This window comes from Aedes aegypti, chromosome 2 (assembly GCF_002204515.2).
Source record: "Aedes aegypti strain LVP_AGWG chromosome 2, AaegL5.0 Primary Assembly, whole genome shotgun sequence".
NCBI classification, from domain to species: Eukaryota; Metazoa; Arthropoda; class Insecta; order Diptera; family Culicidae; genus Aedes; species Aedes aegypti.
In genome coordinates this window covers 160407576-160431225 of record NC_035108.1, presented here as the reverse complement: position 1 = coordinate 160431225, position 23650 = coordinate 160407576, and the positions used below count along the sequence as shown (strand labels likewise).

The window sequence follows — 23650 nt, the reverse complement described above, 5'->3', positions numbered from 1 at the left end:
CTTAGACTTAAAAAAGCAAGAGCAGGAGGGATTTGTACAATAAGAAGAAGCTGTCCTTTTAGTATTTGAAATACTACTATTTGAAACGACAATTGGAATTAAATTTGCTTCCTGTAATGTTGAATTACGGTAAAAATTAGTTTGCAGTTGAAAAAGCCATAGCAAAAGATTTTTTTGTTGACGTTTGCACCTGTTTAAAGTTTAAACATGAAGAATACCTTTTTTAAACTTTCGTATCTATTCTTAACTATCTGATATAGTAGTTTTCCAACTAATAACATGTTTGAAAAGTGGGACTTTGTCAGTTTTTTAAAAAAACTGGACCTCTCTGAGTCAATCGGGAAGCTGAGGCACAAGCTTCTATCAGTTTTGTGAGAGAATTGACCAATGCTTAGTTTATTCTGTCCAATACTGTACCTACCTTGCAAGCGTGTATCATGACTGCAGAGAAGCTTTCAACACGAGGCGAAATTGTTGATTGTGGCTGACGGCGTTCTTCCGCTTTCGCCATAAAAGTTATTGACATATAATTTCATCGAGAGTTCTATCTTTGAAGTGCGTTCGACAATCTCGATAAATTAGTTTCCCAAATTAGATTGTACCGTTCAATTATTCATTATCAACAATCTTCTGATACCATACGCTAATTTCACCTTCTTCTATTCTCGTTTCAGTACTCACTATGGAATCTTTTATGGATAGGATGGAACGTATTCCTAATATGTTTCTATTTAAATGTAGGACTCTTAGATAGGGTAAGTATCCGGTTATGACGTTGCATATACCGTCGAAGCGTTATTACTCCGATACAGTCTCGCACGAGAAGTCTAGTTTCGATTACAGCGTCAACTGAGAAAACAGCACTTATCTAATTGACTGCCCTGCTAATCCATGAGTACAAACTAGTTTCGAAAGAGCTATTCACAGTAGAAGTGACACTATTTCCTGCACTGGCGTCTCCAATCCTCATGAACAGTGGCAGATTCCATGTGATGAAAGTTGGCAATTAGCTTGCTTCTTTATTTGCAACATTTTTCTCCGACTCGCTTCATTAGTCTACCCAATTTCCTCTCAAAGTGCTCTTCGAGAAGTGGAAATGTGCGGAAATTTCCTCTCTTCGCTTGTTTCCACAAGTCGCAGCAAAATCTAATTAAAATCTTCGCTCCAGTTCTTCGGAGAAGTTTTCTGTCGCGCGTTGCGAGTGTTCGTGTCTCATACGGCTTCTAAATTTGGTGGCCAGTGTCAAATAACTTCCACTGCCACAATTGCCAAATGCTCCTTACATACAATTTGAAGGAAAGTTTGATTTGATGTGCAATAGTGATGCTTGTGTGGATTTGATTAGATCATCAGATTTTGGATTTACTCAATTGATAACAGGATAATTGTTTAAGGTCTTAATTCTTTCCTACGAAAAAGATCTTGTTTAAGTGTTGTAATATGTAGTAAAGGTACGAAAGGATAATGGAACAGCAGGAGTCTTTTTTTATATTTGTTTTTTCAAAGATCGCTTTATAAACTACTCCAGGGAATCTTATATGATAACAATTTTCCATTATCCATTGAGAAAAAAATGCAGTAAATTTTCTTAGAATTTCTCCAAGCATGTCTTTAAAAAATCCTACAAGAATTCTGTTAAAAACAAAATAAAAGCGCAAGCATCTATTCAACAACTATATACTCCAAAAATGTCTTCAGTCATTATTAATAATCATCCAGAACTTTTTCTGAAGAGTTTAAAAGTTGTAGTTGTAAGAGTTCAAGTTGAAGATTTCATCCTGGGACTCCTCCTCAGAAATGACTACAATAATTTTGCCAAAAGCTTTTCATAGTTCTTGGAATTTTTAGAAGGAATACTTCAATAAAGGATACTTGAAAATCCTTGATGATAATTCATGTAGAAGAAAATCATCTAGGAAAAATATACAAAAATGACCAAAGTCCACAAAAAAAGTTTTTGAATTACTCCACATTGATTCTTTTAAAGATCCCTGAAAGAATTTCCCTGAGTTTGCCTCTAACCAGTTTCTTTAAAACAGGGCATCCCAACCGGTAGACCGCGGACCCCCAAGGAACTGTGACAACTTCTCAGGGGATCCGTGGAGCCTCGTAAATAAGTGTATTGTTTGATAGATGAACGAAAGTAAGAAAGCGAGATGTTTTATGTTTCAAATAGTTTAATAATTTGTTTTTTTTTTCTATGTATCTTTCTTTCTGATAAAATACTGCAATATTATTCTGTCAATAAGAAATTGCAAGTCAAATTTAAGTTCATCGGCGTGAACTCTTAAAAGAAACAAGTTCCTTTCCTAAGGTCAGTGTTAAAAAAAAACTAATTATCATATGCCATGTTTGAGATAACACCGGTGTCTCCTTTCTTGTTTTTTTTTTGGATTGCAACAAACCTTCCCGATGTTAATAACAATATTAGGTTTTGACGGGTTTCCGACGCCATGTTTCCTTGAGTTCTGTGTTTTTAAATTAATATCTAAAGTGTAAGATTCATGAGACGAAACTCAAAAGATTTGTTTGCGGGAGAGCTAATAGATTAAAATTTAAGTGTTAGTCTACCAGCACTGCCTAGAGAAATTCATAGAAAATCTCTGACATGTCGTCAGTTTAAAACTTGGCAGATTCCGCCTGCTTTCTGGCAAGATTCTTGGAAAATTCAACCCTGGTAGTGAGTAACAGCATGACCGCTCTTGAGTTGAAAGTGGTGGACGGAAGTGAAGAAATTCAAAATTCTCCACTACTTCCACTCAAGTCCTTAATGAAATGTTCCTGAAAACATTACGATAGCTTCTAAATTTGTTAGTTATCAATTAGAATTTCAAAAAATTTAAATTTATGCTCATCCGAAAACTCTATATTGAATTTGTCCGCCATATTTGATTTTTTCAGAAAAAAACTAAATTTTCATGGTGTTTTCAACCACCGATTTTAAAAGTTTTTGCATCATTGGAAACAATTTAAACAAAATATGAAGAAATCGGAGGGGTATGTTTTTTTATCAAATGTTATGGGCGATTTTGTAAACCATTTCTTATCGGGCTATTGTAGTTTGCGGTCATAAAACGGGTACGGTAGCGATTCATGCTTGCTGTGTTGTATTTGAAATGTGAAAAATTGTCTCTATAATGCTTAATTTATTATATAAATAGATATTAGGTGCATTGAGGCTAGAAAGTGGGCGCGTACAAAGAGTTGGAGTCAATATAGGAGACAGACCCTCCCTCCCCACTAGTATGAAAATATAGTTTTCTCTTGTAATGGTCATTCAACTCGGTATCTAGCACACATACCTTGTAATTCTCAGTCTTCATATCGGTCACACGCAAATCATGCCACGCTCTAAGGGGTGGTGGAGGTCAGACAGAGCGTGACAAGCGTTAAATACTCTTCGAATCTTCTAAATCTGCAAATCTTCTATGGAGACGCCGAATTGTCGGACGCTTTGAAAACCGTGCGCTCGCCTTTTTAACGATATTTTTGGATTAAATTCCATTTTTCTCTAATTGGGATCCATAATTATAACGTATTCTACGTGCTGCATTCAAAAAAGTTGAAGAAATAATATTGTTTGGTGAGTTGAGGCCGCTGTTCGGGATTAGAAGCGCCCGTTCCATTCGAAGTATCTTCTTCTTCTTCTTCTTGGCATTACGTCCTCACTGGGACCGACCCTGCTCCTCAGCGTTGTGTTCTTATGAGCACTTCCACAGTTATTAACTGAGAGCTTTCTTTGCCAAAGTTACCATTTTCGCATTTCGTATATCGTGTGGCAGGTACGATGATACTCTATGCCCACCCATGGACCGACCGAAAATCGAACCCAGATACCTTCAGCATGGATTTGGATTGTAGCCGCGTATTCTAACCACTCGGCCAAGGAGAGCCCCATTCGAATTATACGGTAAAAAATTACGGGATGATAAACAAATATAATACACAAATTCTTCTTCTTATTTTTTACTTACGTTCTGTCAGGGACAGAGCCTGCTTCTCAGCTTAGTTTTCTCATAAGGAAATGTTCAAAAATGACGTAGCATTTTAAGGCAGATTTTTTATACCCCTTTCCACATCGTAGCTTTTTTCCTATATCTAATAAATGATTCGTTGTAACAGCTGAAAAATCAGGCGTTTACTGTTTGCCAGAAAACGCCGAAATTAAAAATCGATGAATTTTATAGCAAAAACAACCATGTATAATCGGGCAGCTCGAATGTATAACAGATTCATTCGAATAAGCTACATGTAGGCGTAAGCACTTTAAAATACTAAAAAAATCTACATATGATCAAATAACTTATATTTGGCATCAATATATTGGGGTTGAGGGGCCCAAATAGCCGTAGCGGTAAACTCACAGCTATTCAGCAAGACCAAGCTGAGGGTCGTGGGTTCGAACCCCACCGGTCGAGGATCTTTTCGGGTTGGAAATTTTCTCGACTTCCCAGGGCATAGAGTATCTTCGTACCTGCCACACGATATACGCATGCAAAAATGGTCATTGGCATAGTAAGCTCTCAGTTAATAACTGTGGAAGTGCTCATAAGAACACTAAGCTGAGAAGCAGGCTCTGTCCCAGTGGGGACGTAACGCCAGAAAAGAAGAAGAAGTATTGGGGTTCGCGACGAGATTTGGAAGAAAAACTGAAATTTAAAACGAGACAGGCAATCGGGAACAAGATTAATAGCATGTTGGAGGAATAAGGACAACTGTTAATAAAAAAAAGGAAAATGATGAACTTCCGCCAACGATCGCGATCGTATTAGTAAAATGTCATGGTCAGATGGACCACATCTATCTCCAGTTTCTTAAAACTGGTCCATTTCTAAACTTCATCTAGAAGCGACAAGTTGGTCCAAATTATTTTCACCAAAAAGTTAGTGCGTTCAGAAGAAAGTTAGTTGAAACCTCTGAAGTTTATACTTGTACAAATAAGTTAAAAAGTAAGGGAAAGTTTAAAGCAAATAAAAAAAAGTATTTCAAAGGGAATTATAAAAATAATAGTTGAATTTGTTTAGTGATATAATCACCGGTCAAGTAAAACTTGTAAAGTACATGGAAGATGTGAAAATTAGTGTACAATGTTTTAACTATAGATTTAAGGTATTAAAACGTCACGTTTAGAACAGAATCGCAGACTACGCTGAAAGCGAGAACTGTAGCGAACAGAAACGTATTTTGTGGCTTTTAATTTTGGGTGTGTTTTAACTGTTATGTGGCTTAGCCACACCACGTGGCTTTTCCTTTGGTCTGGATTCTATCCACAGGAATTGGGACCCTATCTACCGACGGGGTGGAATATCGTTTTTTACGATTGAGACGCTTCCCACGACGGGATTTGTGGACGACCCTCAAGCACGTGGTCGATTGTACTCATCCTCAGTAATCGTGAGCCTGTCGTACCAACGTGGTATACGGCGTCGCAGGCGATCCGACGTGAATAGAAGTCGGCGCCATCTCCGGGTACGAGCCGATCCTGGCACGAAATGAGGTTGGTGTAGCCAGCACCGGAGACTCACCTGCACGAAGAGCGAACCCATGATCTGGCGGTCAACAGAAACGCATAGGATCCCAGCAACGAGAGCAGTTCTACAAATGGCCGCAACGTCATCAGGTACCGATAGTAAGTAGTCCCTAGGGAAAGAGTAATAGTAAGCCAAATTGTGCAAATGCGAGAAGTTGATAATACATGTAGGCCTAAAACACACATTGAACGTTTAGCGGTATATTGAGTTTAATAGTAAGGGGAATTTGCCTTTAAATCTTGATCGGTCGGAATCAGATTGAGAGAGATTCGATATTTCTACGGTTGAGTATCTTCGTTGGTGCAAGTTTCGATTGAGTACAAATGGTATCAGGGTTTTGAATTTGAGAATCTAATAGGCTGGAGAACCTTCTCTCGGGTTAGGCGGGCACGCAACTACAGTACTGGCATCCTTGTTAAACGCAAGGTTGGCGCAAAAGTTAGTACCGGCAAAAGGTACTATTAGAAAACACCCTCACTTTACATCGTCACAAAAGCGTGAAAGTCCCCCACCCCATAAAATGCTATGTCATTCATGGACGGTCCATAACCACTTCAACAGTTATTAATTGAGAGCTTTCTTTGTCATTGTTGCCATTTTCCGCATCCGTATATCGTGTGGCTTTCGAAAAAATCCGGTAAAATCAATTATTTTTATTTCAGAAGATAACCACTGAAGTTTGCTGCTATAATAAGCAGTTTAATCGCAAAATTAAATATGTAACTTTTTGAACCATTTCATTCTACCGATTCAATTTTGAACCGGTTGAAAAAATTATTTTTATTTCAGAAAATATTCCGTGTAGCTGATTGTTAACATTTCATAGAAGATTAATCCTACAAATGTAATGTGTAACTTATTGTACCGGTTCATTTTACCGATTCATTTTTAAACCGGTAAAATATTTTATTTATATTCACGAAGATAACCAGAAAGAAACCAGAAAAAGTTAAATCGTTCGACTGAAATGTGACATATTTTAAACCGATTCGTTTAACCGATTCACTTTTGAGCCAGCGTATAAGGAAACTTATGCAGTTAGAGATTCTTCTTTAGTTGGAATTTTTCATGATAATGAGAATCAACGTTTAATGCTATATCTTGTTATTTGATGAGCCGGTTCATTATACATATCGATTTAATCAAAATTTAATTTTGACGTTAGGTGAAATGATATGCTAAATCTTGTTTTTTGATAAAATAACGGAAGCGATAAAATCAAAAATTTTTATATCAGAAGAAAACAGCTAAAGTTTGCTGCTATTATTTGTAATTTTAATTTAATTTTAACCGAATCATTTCACAGATGCACTTGTGAACAGGTAAAATCATTTATTTTTATTTCAGAAAATAACCCGTGAAGTTCACTGTTATCAATTGATAGCTGATTATTCGTACAACTGAAGTGTGTTGTTTTTAAATCGATTCATTATACCGATTCACTTTTAAGCTGGCATATAAGTTGTGCAATTAGTAATTCTTAAACGATAATGATGAAATATCAGGCTTTGGAAAATTTAACGATCATTGACACACGTGCCATAATTTCATCTTATTTATCCGCCTGCATTCATACAACATGCATGACATTTATCGTTCGTTGAAGATAACGAGCCATGAACGAAAACAAGACAGACAAACACCACCCATTGTTTGACGCCGATCCCTGTGTATCCCACTCTCACTCTCATTCTGATCAAGAAACAGAGGCGAATATTTTTTATTTTCTGTGCTATGTTTGCGACCAAAGGGGTGTTCAATGGTCCAACAGATTATAATTAGGTTGTTAAAGGCGTTACCAAAAAATATGAATGTTATTACCAATTTCATGCAAAACATAAATCACCCGAATGGCTCGATACTTTTGCAGTCTGTGAGAGTTGCTGCTCTTGAACGCTCTCGTGCCACGTACCAAACGAGAGAGTGAATGTTTACATCCATAGGACTTTTCGAATGCGATGTGCCACGAACTGTTATGATTCGTGAACTGTTACACTTTCCGAATATGGTTCGATCGGCTTATTCGGATTAAAATCCAAACACAGTGAAATATGTTTATAATTATGAAAGTCGAAGTGTAATGTTAAATCTTGTTATTAGATGAACCGTTTCAGGAGGTGAAATGTTGAGAAAAATCTTTCTTTATGAATCGGTTTACTTTTAAAGCAGAGTTGGTAGGTTAAGCGGATTAGCCAACTCATCCATGATGTTTTGCGTTTTGGCTATTAAGTTGCGTGAGCTACAATCAATGCATGAAAAATCTCAAGCAAGAGGTATGAGCATTCGAGATTTTTGCAACGCTATTTAGACGATGCTGCTATATTTTGTAAAAGTTTTATTGTACAACTGAAATGTGTAACTTTTTGAACCAGTATTTTTTTTTTCTCAGAAGATAATCCGTAAAATTTACTGTTATCATTGGATAGCAAATTAATTAAATTCTTAGTAAAGTTTGCTGTTTAATTGTGATGGAAGTTTGTAACTTATATTTATCTTTTTTAACTGGTTCAAATTACCGTTTCGCTTTTGAACCGGTAAAACCATTCATTTCTTATTTCAGAAGATTTATTTCAGAATATAAGCTTACTATATATAAGAATATAGCTTACTATATATAAGAATATAAGTTTAACCCTCTAATACCCAACCCCGCCTTTAGACGGGGTACACTTTGGAATTTTGTGTATTTTTTCGTAGCTCGGAAATTAAAATGATTTTATTTTTGGCTTAAACCTTGACCTATAACATGCATATAAGAAAAGTTTTTTATGATTTTTGAAACTTTTTTGTATTATTGAAAATTGTTTGAAAAATTGTATTCTTATATAACCTTCAAATGTCTGGGATTCATTTAACGTGTATTATAAAATATCGTACCTTTTATATTTTTCTGCGATCAACCTATCACAGAGGAAGAGCCTGATGGTATTGAAATGATTTCAAATCTGTTTTTCCGTTAGTTACACGGAAAATAAAAAATGTTCCAGAAAAAAATTGAAAAAATCATATTTTTAAAAGTATAGTAAAAACTCTAATTTTTATGTCAAAAATCAGTAACCAGAAGAGGCTTCAAGTAAAAATTGAAAATGATAGGGATGTTCAAAATTAAAAATAATAAAAATCAAAAACCAAAATTCATAAATTTGCGAAGAAAAATAAATCATTGCCCAAACCGTGTTTAGAATGATTTTAGATAACGAAAAATTATATTTAGATCGAAAACAAAAATTTGGGTATTAGAGGGTTAATGGAAATTAAGTCGTACACTGAAATATGCAACTTTTTAACCGGATCATTTTACCAATTCATTTTTGAACTAGTAAAATAACAATATCGCCATATGAGGGAAGTTGTGCAGTTTGTGATTCTACTTCGGTTGAACGTATTTTTATAATAGTAAAAATCGTAGTGTAATTTGATGAACTGTTTTTTTATGCATGACATTTTACTCTTGAATCGGTATTTTTTTCTGTTTACTAATAGAAATTGTACAACTGGAATGCGTTACTGATTTGCTCATGAAACGGTTCGAACAAATATGCCCACTATTGTTCTTTACTTCGATATCAAGCTACGGAACGTAGAGTTAGGGTAAGTTGATTTTATTTCGATTGGAGGTATAATTATAAGATTCAAAAGATGTTATTGGGTAGAAGTGTAACGTTGATTATTGTTACATATTTGTTTAACAGATTGATGAACCTATTGTAGTGTCGGTGACGATTACACGTTACATGTTTGCTTTGTATAAAGATTTTGAATTCTGTAGATCATAGTTGCCATGATAAATAAACGGTCTCTTTTTCGATCACAGTATTGTAAACCAGTCGACTTTTACTTGTGCTCCGATATTTCAGTTGGCGACGAGTTGAAAATAATACAGTGAATTATCGTTTGAAGAGATAAATCGAGAATTTTTCCTGAGCTAACGGTTGGTTTGTGAAAATTTTGTGAAATAATTTGTGGAAAGATTGCGGAATTGTAGTTGGGGGTAAGTCTAGAAATGCTCGATGTAAGGAAGTGAGAGGAATCAAATTTGTGCGTTGCCCAAAAGAAGTAACTTGCAGCAGAAAAATGGATGGAAATTAGTGAAATTTGTGCTTTGGAATATTAATACTCCCGAAAAAAAAAATTGGCTGAAAAAAAAAAAAAGAATGAAATTTTCACTCGTTTTCGTTTCTATGGTAACACTGCCATGTTGGAGAAAATTTAAGTCCGCACATTTCTAACACTGGGGTATCAGATGTCATTCCTATTAGAATACACCTGACAGCTGTTTGTTTTGTCCATGAATGAATCGAAAGTAAATAAGAATGGAATCAGGTTTGTCAGTCTTGATTTCTAGTGCTAGAAGAAAATGGTTGAAATTAAATAAAAAGTAACGTATAGATTGTATTTTGTGAACGATTTTGAATCAGATGTAGGAATTTCAATTAATGGTATGATGAGTGTTGTGAAGTGATCGGCAATTATGTGCCAGGAGAGCAACTGTGTGCTATGAAAAGAACGGCAAATGATTGCCAGGAGAGCATCTGGGTGCTGAAAAAAAAAATTGTCGGCAGATATGTGCCAGGAGAGCAACTGTGTGCTACAACATAATCGGCATTTCTGGCCTGGAGAGCAACCGTGTGCTTCACTATGATTATTTTGAATAATTAGAGAACAATTTAGTACCATTGTTGGTTGGAAAAGGAGGTAAGTGGCCTGTAATGATTGATGATTCTTATAAGAAATTTGAATTTATTCAATGGAAACATTTACTGTTATGGTGTGTTGGAATGACATCTAGATTTCAAGGTAGCATAGCGGTAAAAAAAAAAGTGAATGATTCAAAAATAGAAATGAATAAAAGTATGTAAAACAAAACTGCTACATTAGCTTTTTCATTACACTGAATCAAAAATATTATCTGATTTCCATTCGTTTTTCGGCATACATTATATAATTTACTGATTGCATACCAACCGATATTAAACTGTTTGAATAGGATGGAATCGTCAATGCATCGCGTGCGGCCCTTCGTGTTTGGTGCTGATCGATCTCAGCTGCCCACGGCGTGGCAGAAATGGAAACGAGAACTGCAAAGATACTTCGACGCGTGTGGAATAACTTCTCAGTGGGAAAAACGTTCTCAAATCTTACATCTGGCTGGTTCTGAAATTCTGGAGATTTTTGATCATCTTCCTGGAGTGAATAACGTATCGCATGTACTTACTGATCCGCCGTATTATGATGTGGCAATTCAGCGACTTGACGAATATTTTGAGCCAATGCGTAATAGAAATTATGAGCGTCATTTATTTCGCCAAGTAGTACAGAAGCAGGATGAGAGATTCGCGGATTTTGTGTTGCGTTTGCGTATTCAAGCCAAACGATGCGAGTTCGACAGATATGATTGTTTTGAAAACGATGACAGAATCATCGAACAGATTGTAGAAGCATGCGTGTCTACCGAACTCCGTAGACAAATTTTGGCGAAAGATATGTCATTGGAGGAAATCGTTTCTCTTGGAACCACCTTGGCAGATGTCCAACAACAGGTGAAGAACATGGATCGTGGTCCAACGGAAAATGAATTTTCGGGAGGTATGAACAAGATATTCAAGCGCTCTGTTAACATGAATTCATATTCTTCAGAAAATCGTTCTGACCGGTACTCTGGTAGGGTTCATCGAGATTCTGGAAGGGTGGATAGAGCTTTTGGTAGAAATGAACCAAATTCTATTACGGATGCGCGTTCGGGAGCGAAGACTTGTTTTGCTTGCGGACAACGAGGACATTTTAAAGGCGATCCCGCTTGTCGAGCAAAGAAAGCTAAATGTCTAAAATGTGGAGAGCTGGGACATTATGCAAACCGTTGCTTAAAGCGATCCAATACTAATTACAATAGTTTTAAACCTAAACGTTTGCGGTTGATTGAAGAAGAGCCACGTGACGTTATCAATGATGAGGTTTTCTATGCGATGGGCAAGAACACATTCGAATTTATCGTAGGCGGTATTAAGATTCCGATGATAATAGATTCTGGTGCCGATGCTAACGTCATCACTGAAGAAAAGTGGCAGAAAGTGAGTAATGCAGGTATTGAGGTTTTGGAATTCAGTCAGGAGGTTGATCGTAATCTGATCGGATATGCTACGTGCAAGCCCATGAAAATGTCAGGAATGTTTCAAGCAATGATACGTGCTGGGTTGAAAGAAGTTCAGGCAACATTCTACATAGTCGAACAAGGACAGCGTAATCTACTCGGCGATAAAACCGCTAAACAGCTGGAAGTTTTGAAGGTTGGCTTCGACATTGCTTCAATTCGAAATACATCTGTCGAGTTCCCGAAAATCAGAGGCGTGATTGTGGAAATCCCAATCAACGATTCGGTTCAACCTGTTCAACAAGGGTATAGGCGTGCTCCAATAGCTTTGGAAGGGAAAATACATGAGAAGTTGAAATCACTATTGGATAAGGACATTATCGAAAAGGTCAATGGACCATCACCATGGGTGTCACCAATGGTGCCCATTATGAAAGCATCTGGAGAGATAAGACTTTGCGTCGATATGAGGCGCGCTAACCAAGCGGTTCTTCGAGAGTCTCATCCCCTGCCGCTTATTGAGGAGTTATTGGGAAGTCTAGGCGATGCGGTGAAGTTGTCGAAGTTAGATATTAAAGAGGCGTATCATCAACTGGAACTGTCCGAAAAATCTCGCGAAATCACTACGTTTATCACAAAGTATGGATTGTTCAGGTAAAGTCACTTAACATGATCAAATGATAAAAAAAAATAAAGACAAAAATGAAGACTTATTTATTTTATAATCATTCTCAGATACAAACGTTTAATGTTTGGAATTTGCTGTGCTCCAGAACTTTTCCAAAAAGTAATGGACACCATTGTGGCAGGTTTAGAAGGAGTAGTGGTATACTTGGATGATATATTGGTTTTTGGCCGTTCACAGCAAGAGCATGACTTGCGATTGAAAGAGCTGATGAACCGTTTAGAACATTACGGGGTCCTTTTGAATATGGAAAAATGTCTGTTCTGCGTGGACAAATTGGAGTTTCTGGGTCATGAGCTTTCGCCAGAGGGAATAAAGCCGAATAAAAGTCGAGTTTTGGCTCTTCAACAGTGTCGTGAACCTGCTAATGCAGCGGAGCTAAGAAGTTTCCTCGGATTGGTCACTTATGTGGGTCGATTCATTCCTCACTTGGCTACCAAAACAGATCCACTGCGTGCTCTACTGAGATCTGGGAACAAATTTGAATGGACAAACAAACAAAAACTGGCCTTTGAGGCGATAAAAAGCGCCATCTGCAAAATAAGTCACTTGGGGTTCTTCAACGTCTACGACAACACCATTCTGATAACTGACGCAAGTCCCACGGGTCTCGGTGCTGTACTTTTGCAAGAAAATGCACAAGGAGAACAAAGAGTAATTGCTTACGCTAGTAAATCCTTAACAGATTTAGAGCGTAAATACTTCCAAACCGAAAAAGAAGCCCTGGGATTAGTATGGGCAGTGGATCGGTTTAACTTGTATCTTCAAGGAATACGGTTTAAATTAGTAACCGATTGTAAGCCGTTACTATTTTTGTTTAGTCCACGGTCGAAGCCTTGGGCTCGTTTGGAAAGATGGGTATTGCGGCTCCAATCATATAACTACGACATAGTTTACGAGCCAGGTGCTTCTAATCTCGCAGATGCATTATCAAGACTCTCACTTGCAGACTCTCAGCCGTTTGATGCAGAAAATGAACAGTATGTACAATTTCTTACGAATGCATCGACACCTGTTGCTTTGAAACTTGAAGAGATAAAAGCTCAATCCAGGGAAGATGAGATTATTTGTGGAGTAATTCGCGCACTTGCAGGAAGTCCATGGGTAGAGATAGCTTCGCCATTTAAACCATATGCCACTGAACTATGTGTATGGGAAGATGTTCTGCTTCGTGGAGAAAGGATTGTTATTCCACAATCGTTACATGATCAAGTGTTACACCTGGCTCATGAAGGACATCCTGGAATCGTAGTTATGAAGAGGCGATTGAGACAAAAAGTGTGGTGGCCGAATATGGATAAAGAGGTCGAAAAATTTGTCAAACGTTGCAGAGAATGCACTCTAGTGTCTTCCCTTTCTCCTCCGGAACCACTGATTCGAACGAAAATACCCGAGAAACCGTGGACTCACATAGCCGTTGATTTTATGGGACCTCTACCATCAGGACATAACTTGTTGGTGCTCGTTGATTACTTCAGTCGCTTCGTAGAAGTGATAGTTATGCGAGAAATTACAGCTAAGTTGACGGTACAAGCTCTTCACGAATCCTTTTGTCGGCATGGAATTCCTGAGTCGATGAGAACTGATAACGGCCCACAATTCATAAGCGAGACATTAAATCAGTTTGCATCAGAATTTGGAATCGAATTAGTTAAAACTTCTCCCTATTGGCCTCAAGCAAATGGTGAAGTGGAAAGAGCTAATAGAGCCTTGAAGAAACGTCTGCAGATCAGTCAGAAAACACCAAATTCTGATTGGAAGTGGGATTTGAGAATGTATCTTTTGATGTACAATTCGACTCCACATTCAACCACCGGAGTTGCTCCATCAGCTCTAATGTTTGGAAGAGTACTACGAGACAAACTACCATCAATGCCATCATTTGATAACAAATTGATCGAGGAAGTAAAGGATAGAGATCTTGAGATGAAAATGAGAGGTTCTGACTACATCGATCGGCGTAGACGTGCTATGCCAAACTCCATATCTGTGGGAGATACTGTGGTGGCCAAGCGTGTTAATAAAGAGAACAAACTATCCAGTAACTTTAATCCAGAGGAATTGGTGGTAGTCCAACGAAATGGATCAGATGCTACGCTGCGATCTAAGGAAACCGGAAAGACGTTTCATCGAAATGTTACTCATCTCAAACCGATTGCAACAGAACACCAAATTTAAGATAAGGAAATACCGTCTCAAACCGAGGATGTATCAGAGTCCGGTACTGGACAAGAACCAACCGGAATTCCGTCGCCATTCAGAGTGGATCAGCATATGGATGAACGAGGGACGGCGACGAATTCAAAACAGACAGTGCCACAACAAAGACCTCATCGAAGTTATCGACAACCGGGTTACCTGAATGACTATAGTTTGGCTACAGTTCGAGACATGTAAGAAGAAGAGGGAATGTAGTGTCGGTGACGATTACACGTTACATGTTTGCTTTGTATAAAGATTTTGAATTCTGTAGATCATAGTTGCCATGATAAATAAACGGCCTCTTTTTCGATCACAGTATTGTAAACCAGTCGACTTTTACTTGTGCTCCGATATTTCACCTATTACACTTTTGAACCTTCAAGCAATATTTTACCATAACGAAATCATTCATAATTTACAACAAATGTATGTAAATTATTGAACCGGTCCATTTCATCGCTTTCAAAAGCGATTTGTTTTTTTTTTTTTGTATATTGATAATAGTAAGAAATTAATAACGTACATTGAAATTTCGTTAGTTGAATTTTCAATTAGTAAACTTTGTTTTATCTCATATGGTTATACGAAAGTTTTATTGTAATATAATAAGCGAAAGTTTGATACCTGTGTTTGGATAAGGGAACTGAATCGGTTCAATAAATTCCTATGCTTTATAAACAATCTGTCATGCTCTTCAGCTGCAGTGACCTGCATGTTTTCTTTGACAATTCTTGCAAAACATTACTAAAGGACCTATGTACAAATGAGAGGCTCTCTTTGTTTACTTTATCTTTGATCAATAACTGAGTTACATTAACATCTTCAGTTGCGTTTTTTGAATGAAACGTTAGTCAAGGAAATTGCATTGCATGTCATTTTTATATCGTGTAGCATCTTTCTACTCGTGTTTAACAGCATACGCACGACGGCAAAAAAACTTGCGTTGCATATTGAACCCGGTGCACTTGAACTTCGGTTGAACCGAGGTTTGAAACATTGGTTCAAACCTGGGAGGGAGGCACCGATACTACACACGAAATTGGATACAATTGTTTTCCAAATTGCAAGATAACTCCAGTTTGCCAACGACAATCAAGGCAGGTTTAGTGAAAATCGCTAGTTTTTAATTGTTGTGTGCCTTCGATCTTTCTGGACAAACATTGAAAAAGGGCCACAGTTTTCTATGCCTTTAATATTCAGTTTCAATGAAAACAGTAAAAAAAGCTTCATTCCAATACGTTACATTCAATAAGAATTAACGGTGCTCTCGTGACGTTACTTTAAAATGTGCATGAATTGATTCTAATTCGATTTTTGCTACTTTCGATGAAATGCAAAAATATGCTTAGGCTAATTACGCGCTTTTATCATGTTTGTCCATTGTTTAAGATCCGGGCTCACAGTGACAGTTCGTGACAGCAAAATCTCGGCTCACTGTGACGTAGAGAAATTTGTATTGGTTTCTCCCTCTCAGGTTCAAACCATGATAGCCATGGTACAAAACAAACCGAAAGAAAGCAGTTCGAATTCAAGTTTATTCGAAGTTTATGATACAGGTCGGACTCGATTATCCGGAGACTCGACTATCCGGAATTTTAGACTCGATTATCCGGAATTTGTATGTTGATGTTCTTGTTTTTCAATATTTATGCATAAATCTGATATATTATTACAATATACAATATGAATGGTTTTGCAGTTTTAAACGTACCATGACCCCACAGTTATGGATCAAATAGTGTGGAGTCCAACCTATAAAATTCAATCAAACGACATGGGAAACGTAAAATTGTAATTTAAAAGCACGAATCGAATTGTTTCAAATTGGAACTTCGGTTAGTAAACTGTTTTGAGTGTAATATATACATAGAATTGCATAAAAATCAAAAATTGTGTCGGTTCCTGAAAACCATATTATGGATCAATTTTCATATTATGGATCAAATTGTGACATATTACGGATCAGTGCGCAAAATCAAGAGATTTTCAACTCAATGCATCTGTAATGGCAATGTATGGCGAAAGTTAACAATGTGTCATATATTACTGTAAAAAATAGCAGTGTTAGAGCTGGAAACAAGGGTAAAATGCCCTTTTGATTGTGATACTGCATTGTAGTAACTGATACATGAACTGTTTTCACTCCACACCAAGTTTTCCACCCATTTTTGTCTGCTAAAACATGAAATTTACAAACCTTGATGTTTTATTAGTTTTATCCTTACTGCTTTTGTCTGAAAATGTCGAATCCAATGCATAAAATAGCAGAAATCTACATTTTTTTAAAGTGATCCATATCCGTGGTAAACAATCATTTCCTGGTCCATATTATGGATCACTAGTTAGGACTGCTAATATTCGGTATTTTGAATAAAAAATCAAGTAAAATGTTTTCCAGAGATGAATTCATACTAAATCGAAGCGAACGAGCAAAAAACATGCTATAACATTTGAATTTTACCACCTGTGGGAGCTTAAGAATGCTGACGGCACTTCTTACAGAAAACGACCATATAATGATAGCTGTGTGCTACCAACTAAACATTTGTCAAATAAACAGTTATTTAGCGGTTGAATGTTGTGCTTAACATTACAAATGGTAAAAGACAAATAGTATAACATGGGAAAAATATGTTTTACGTCAACGTTTATGTTTTGAGCGAGTTATCCGATGTTGAACGTCAAAGTGATCCGTCACTGTGGGTGATCCGTAACTGTGTGGGCATGGTATTTAAGAAAAGGGAAAAAGTGGTTTTTTGTGTAGGTTGGTCAAAAATTTATTTTCCTTGTAAAGACCCCTACTGATTTTTGACAAGCAAAACAAAACAGGTGTCACCTAGAGGTGACACTGGGCGTTGGGGGGTTAAGAAGATCAATATAAATGCTTTACTATTTCACAAGTTTTGTCCTTTTCAATCAATTATTGTATTAGACATCTTTAGATTCTAAGATGTTTTCACCTTCAGCAAAGTTGTATATAATGTTGATTTTTTTTTTATCTAGTCACCAACTTTGTACAAACGTTTATTCGTGAGCTACAGAGCATTTAGTATTAAATAGATTTTTTATTATAACATATTCTATAACGATTCTAGCAAAAAGTTTAACTATAGAAAGTTGTTTATAATTGAAAAATCATTCTCTGAAGACACCAACCTTCTATCTCATCTTCTTTTAAAGTTATCAACGTTTACTGTTAAAAAACAGTTCCTAACTTCCCTACAACTTGTCCAAGTAACATTTAAGGATTTGTCATGATTGTAATTAATTTGAAACTAAAATCAATTATACCGTAACCAGTGTTGTTCCCTTGATCGACTTCTGTGTAATTTTGATTGTTTTGGTCAATCACGGAACAGTAAATACAACAAGTACGGTCATCAATGCTATACTATGCTACGTCAAACATATGTATGTATGTCAGTATGCTGACAACAGTATAATATTCATTTTACAATAACTTCACTATTATATTCATTGCTGTAAACATATTACGTTTGCAACCAACAATGCAATATACTTACCCAACAAAAAAAAACGAGAAATTACATACCATAACAAGGACAGCTAACAATGTCAAAAACCCATTTCCAAATTGAATAAAGTGATTAGAGCAAAAACTTCTGACCTGCTTGCTCCCAGGCACCGGAGAAAAATCTCAACTCATTCACTTCATCATCGAGGTCTTATCAACTGCTGGCATTTAATGTTTTCAACGCGACGAGCACTTCGTTTTTCTTGTTTCAATTGGATCGAAGCGATTTTTGTTGCTCTTTTGATATCATTATTGATGACGATGAAAGTCAAACCAAATAAAATGTCACGTACCTACTGAGGGTAGAACCTATCCCTTTCTTTCGGGGTCGTAAGATCAAATCGTGACACAAAGTGCCAAATCGTACTGGAGTATAGCACACTACCAGCCGGATCATATCACGTATTTAATTTTGCTATGTTACTGGTGAAAATTATGAACCTCGCTCAGAAACACTGCGAAAGCTCTGTGTAGTACATGCTTCCAAGTCCTAAATGTACAACAAAAGAGAAAGGTTGAATGGCCTGACCTAGTCAGCATGGAACTGCTGCATGGTTTAGTCAGTAGTATCTGGACATGAAACGAAAGCCATAGTGCTAGATTTAAATCAACAGATTCATCCTGCGGAACGTATATGAATTGCTTTTCTGTAGTTGGACTGGCTACACCGAAACATGTGTCTGGTCCAGGTTCGATGCAGTTTTCGGGATAACAGCCAACGCATACAATAGACGATCGTAAAAAAAAACTAGTAGATTCGGCCAACAGTGCATGCTGCGAATGAACATAGAATGTTTGGCTCACCTATGACCACGTTTTCGTTTTCGAATATGATAATAGCATTGTTATATGGAGTTGGCGTGCTTAGACACCAAGAATACTATACGAGACACCATTTAAATGAAGAGAAAAGTCAGCAATAAAAACTAGCGAAATACGAGCAATATAATAACAAATTATTGTATTCGTGTTTTGTGCATCTAAAATAATTTATATTTATAATATTTTTGGACATTTTCTACTATTAGCAAAATTTGGGGCAAGTGTGTCTTCCAATTTATATGTCACCGAGTAGTTTTTATTCTATTTGAGTCTAACAACATGTTCCCTCAAAAGTCTGAATACATTGTAAAAAAAATCATTAAAAAAAAAATGATTTTTTTCACCTGTTCTATCGATTTTTTTAAGAACGACTAAAAATAAGTAGTAGTAAAACAGATTTTGTAAAATTTGTGGCGTTTAAACGAAAAAAAAAAGTTTTACGCACGAAATTCTGCTAATGAAAATGCAGTAATACTTGAGAAAATGTAAATTTTAGCAACATAATGAAAATAGTGAACCAGGATAATGTATCGATAGTGGTTTTAGCCGTGGATAAAGAATTGAACTGAAATTTTAGCAACATAATGAAAATAGTGAACCAGGATAATGTATCGATAGTGGTTTTAGCCGTGGATAAAGAATTGAACTGATATTTGTAATCATAAACGAAAATTTTCTGTAAATATTTTATGTTGACAAGCTTTCTGATGTTTTGAGCTCTTTTTTGTCAAGGATTTTTTTTGTTGTTTTTTTACTATCCTGTCATAAATTGCAATTAAGACTCTCATTTGTGAGTAATATTAATAGAAAATATAGTAATTTCCATTTAACGTATTGCTTAACTTGATATGTAATCTGTACGTGGCCGTTTTGTCTCATATGGGTGGCACATTTGCTCCATAGTGCTAAAAATACGTTATTTTTAGATGTTGAGTACGTTGAGCAGCTCAAATACATAATACTTTAATAAAATATTTTAATTTTAAATGACAAAGTGCTTATGAGAACATGTAAAACTTACGATTGTGCGATATTTGCCAGAAAATCATTCGCCATGACGTCCGCCAGAAAACCATTTACCAGACAACCATTCGCCAGAAAGTACCATTCCCAAAATTATTTTTCTTGTCTATTATGATCAATTAATTCATGGTGAAACATCCCGGAATCCAAAGATGGCCGTTACAATAGTCAACTCGTGCCCCTGTTCATACCTTCAAGGGCACTAAATTGATAATGGTACCGTCTCATTTCAAGCTTTTTGCTAAGGCATAGATCGGAGACAATACTGCTATTCTACATCTCTTGCAAGTTTTTTGCCTATGAGGTACATAAGTATTTAATACAATATTCTAAGCTCTTTTATCTATTTTTACCTTCGAGAAAATTGCATCACCTTTTACCGCGAGTTATTCTTTATGAGTATATTTTATTTCAATAAAATTTCTCGTACATCTACCAGGTAATTAAAGGTATATTAGGGTTTTTTTTACTTTCTCTCAAATATCAGTACCCCAATGTCGTTTCCCCATTAGTTCTGCGAATGCCAGTTCCCTGAATATCCCAGTTTCGTAAGTGCTCTATTTCCCCGAAAAGTTTTTGGCATTCATAATTGTCATAACTTCATACATTTCAAGGTGATGAAAGGTTCATATGATATGCATCCTGCTTTCTTAATCAGCGGTTCTTTAAAGTTTCATCGGGCTTTTTTTTCTTCATCGCCACGCTGTCCGCTACTGAACATTTTGTTTTATAAATTTTGAACTGCATTTACTTTGAAGCCGTTCATAAACCACGTGGTCGTTTAAGGGGGTTGAAGGGAGTCCAAATATCACGATCCCTTTAGATTTCGGGTCATTCTGGGGAATGAATTGCGAGGAAAAGTGTCATTCGGGTAGCTGGCGCACCTGATCTAGATCAGTTTATTTTTCTTTTGATAAGAGCGTCCTAACAAAAAACTTATTTCTGCAAAGTTGTTCATTGAGGTATTTTTGATATTTCTTCCGAACACAATTACACTCCATAACTGACATGGATAGCGATGTATGACAATTTAGTAAAAACAGTGAAAAATCGATTTTGACCATTATTTCGTATAAAAAATGTAAAATAAAATTTTGTCATCAAGTCTTAGAAACTTAACTATAACAAAGTAAGTTTACATCATTTTCTAGCAAAATTTTCAGATTTAATTATATTTTTAGTAAAAACAGTCTAAAAATAGTATTTTACAAAATCCAGGTTAACTCATGAAGCGGCAGATGGTGGCAGCTAATTTTTTGTATAGTCAAGAACATTAGTTTCATTGCCGTGAAGAAAGAAAAGTGGGACTTTTCTGTTAAGGTGGTTTGAAAATTTGATGAAAATATGTTTTAAAAAAAATGCTTATATTTGATAAACTTTTAATGAATTTATATTTTTAAAATATATTTCAGAAACATATTCAATGTTGACAAAGTGTTTTGAAGAGGTCATCTCTAAACTGGTATTCTAATAAACATTTAAACATAATTCAAGATTATTTGTCCCATATGTGCCATGTCCTTCAATTTTTATTAGTATTGTGTTTAATAAAAGTCATATTATACGATGCAAATAAATGAAACACGTCTGAACTTTAAGAAATTCTTAGTTGTTTTTTTTTTTTCAATCTGATTATTCTCTAGATCTGAAAGCAGATTAAATGACATATATCCCATTTTAATCCCTTTTTTATCCATAAATTAGTCTAGCAAAAAATCCCCAAAGTATCATTGAAAATATTGCTAGTAAATTTTGTTAAATTACTTTTTATTGTTAAGCTTTGAAAACCCGATAACCCAATATTTTTATCCATTTTTTTATATGAAAAAATGGTCAAAACAGATTTTTTGACTGTTTTTACTAAAGTGTCATACAGCGCCACCCTCGTCAGTTATACAGTGTAAGTATCTTCGGAAGAAATGTCAAAAGTGCCTCAATGAACAACTTTGCCAAAAAAAGTTTTTTGCTAGGACGCTCCTATCAAAAGAGCAACCACACATTGAAGAACAGCTTAAAAAGTTGAAGTTACAAATGTTGATGTTGATCATTGAGTCGATTTTGTTTAAATCGTAAAGAAGTCATAACCCAAAACGGATATTCGATGCTTGCTTACTAAGTCAACTGGAGATAATTTCATTTTTTTTAACGATTTGGCTCGCTTATCTCTCCAACAATTGCAAACAATTGGACAAAATTAGAGAACAAAAAAACTGCTGGGGATGGAACACTTGCCTTAAGTTTCACTAATTTTGTTTTCAAAAGCTGTTCTTGTAGCATGTCTCTTTTCAAAAACTTGATCATTATTTCAATGTACGTCTCTATTTTTCAGAAAATGCCTCTAAAGTCTCTTTTTAAGCAAATGCTTTCTAAAGTCACAGTATTTCGAACGATTCTCTCAAGTTTTGCCAAATAAAACCTTCTGCAGAAATTCCTACGGAACCACATTCTTAGGAAAACATCGGAACAAATGTTTTTTTTTTGGAATTTCTGGATAAATTCTTACAAATATTATAAGTGAAATTTGTTGAGTAAAATTTGGAAAAAAAAATCATCGGATGATTAACTGAATCAATTTCTGGTATCATCCACGGAATCCCAGATGAAGTACTGAGATATCTACCGTTATGATTGAATGGAACATCCTTCGCCTACACAGCACAACAAAAATTACATTTTTGCGTGTCTCAAGGTTCAAATTATGTGTCTCTAGTAGATTTGGGGCTGCTGAATCTGATGCCGTTCTCAGAAATTTCCCAGCACGTCACAATTTTTAGCTACAGGTCGCCAAAGTTGTATAAAACATTGATTTTATTGATGTTCACCTAAAATTTGAAGTATATTTTATCAAACTTTTTTGTGATCTTTTCCACCTAGCATGCAAAAGAGGACTTAAACTTTCATTTTAGAAGTATTTTGATTGAAATTGCACGATTAAATTTAGATTAAACCGATTTTTTTTCAGTATGCTTGCAGTCTCCATACAAAATTCTTCGTTTCTCATATATGGCAAAATACAATACTTTTCTAAACCATCAAAAAATAACTTTTCCGCGTCAAAAGTATTACAAACTTTCATGATAAGTGTTGTTATACACATAAAATTTGAATTCTGTGGCAAATTAAGCAAATAAATTGCCTTACAAGCTGGTAAAGTTCCATGCAAGTTGGCATTTTTCGCATTTTCAACAATGTAGGGAATATTAAGACAACGATGTACTCTTTTCAATGGTTTATTCAATAATGGTCTTAGTTTTGTCAATTGTCATAGTCATAGCCTGCTTAATTATAGAATCATTCACCATAGCCTACTACAACTCGGCCATCCTGACATTCTCGATGTCCTCATCGAGACAATCAATATTTGAGCTATCATCATCAATCCATTTCCGCATATTTTGTGGTGAACAAACCGCGTTTAAAGGAACATTTGAAATTTGAAACCCTTCAATATCAACTACAACATATCGATCGTTTGGCAATATTTTAGAAATTGTGTATGGGCCTTTGAACTTTGGAGATAATTTGTGTGAATCAATTGTTTTTAATACAACGAAATCCCCTTCTTTGTATTTGGTTATTTTTGTACGCTTTCTATCAGTCATTTTTTTATTATAACTTTGGAGTTTTAAATTATTTTGTTGAGCTTTTGCTCTTATTTCAGAAATATTTTGTATTTCACTCGATGGTTGTCTATTATGAACAAATGATTTCAAATTAAAATTCTCATCATTCAAGTCTCTTTGCATTTTCCCAAATAACAAAAT

The 23650-nt window shown here is 35.7% G+C and overlaps 1 protein-coding gene across 4 annotated transcripts in view; it reads left to right on the top strand.

The window, feature by feature from the left end:
* LOC5576960 (sodium/potassium-transporting ATPase subunit beta-1-interacting protein) overlaps positions 1 to 23650 on the top strand; it is a 182039-nt gene that overhangs the window by 100394 nt on the left and 57995 nt on the right. For all 4 annotated transcript variants that reach the window (XM_021842971.1, XM_021842972.1, XM_021842970.1 and 1 more), the window contains one exon: positions 675 to 755. In XM_021842971.1, coding sequence (XP_021698663.1) covers positions 675 to 755 — 81 coding nt within the window. The remainder of the gene's footprint in view (positions 1 to 674; positions 756 to 23650) is intronic.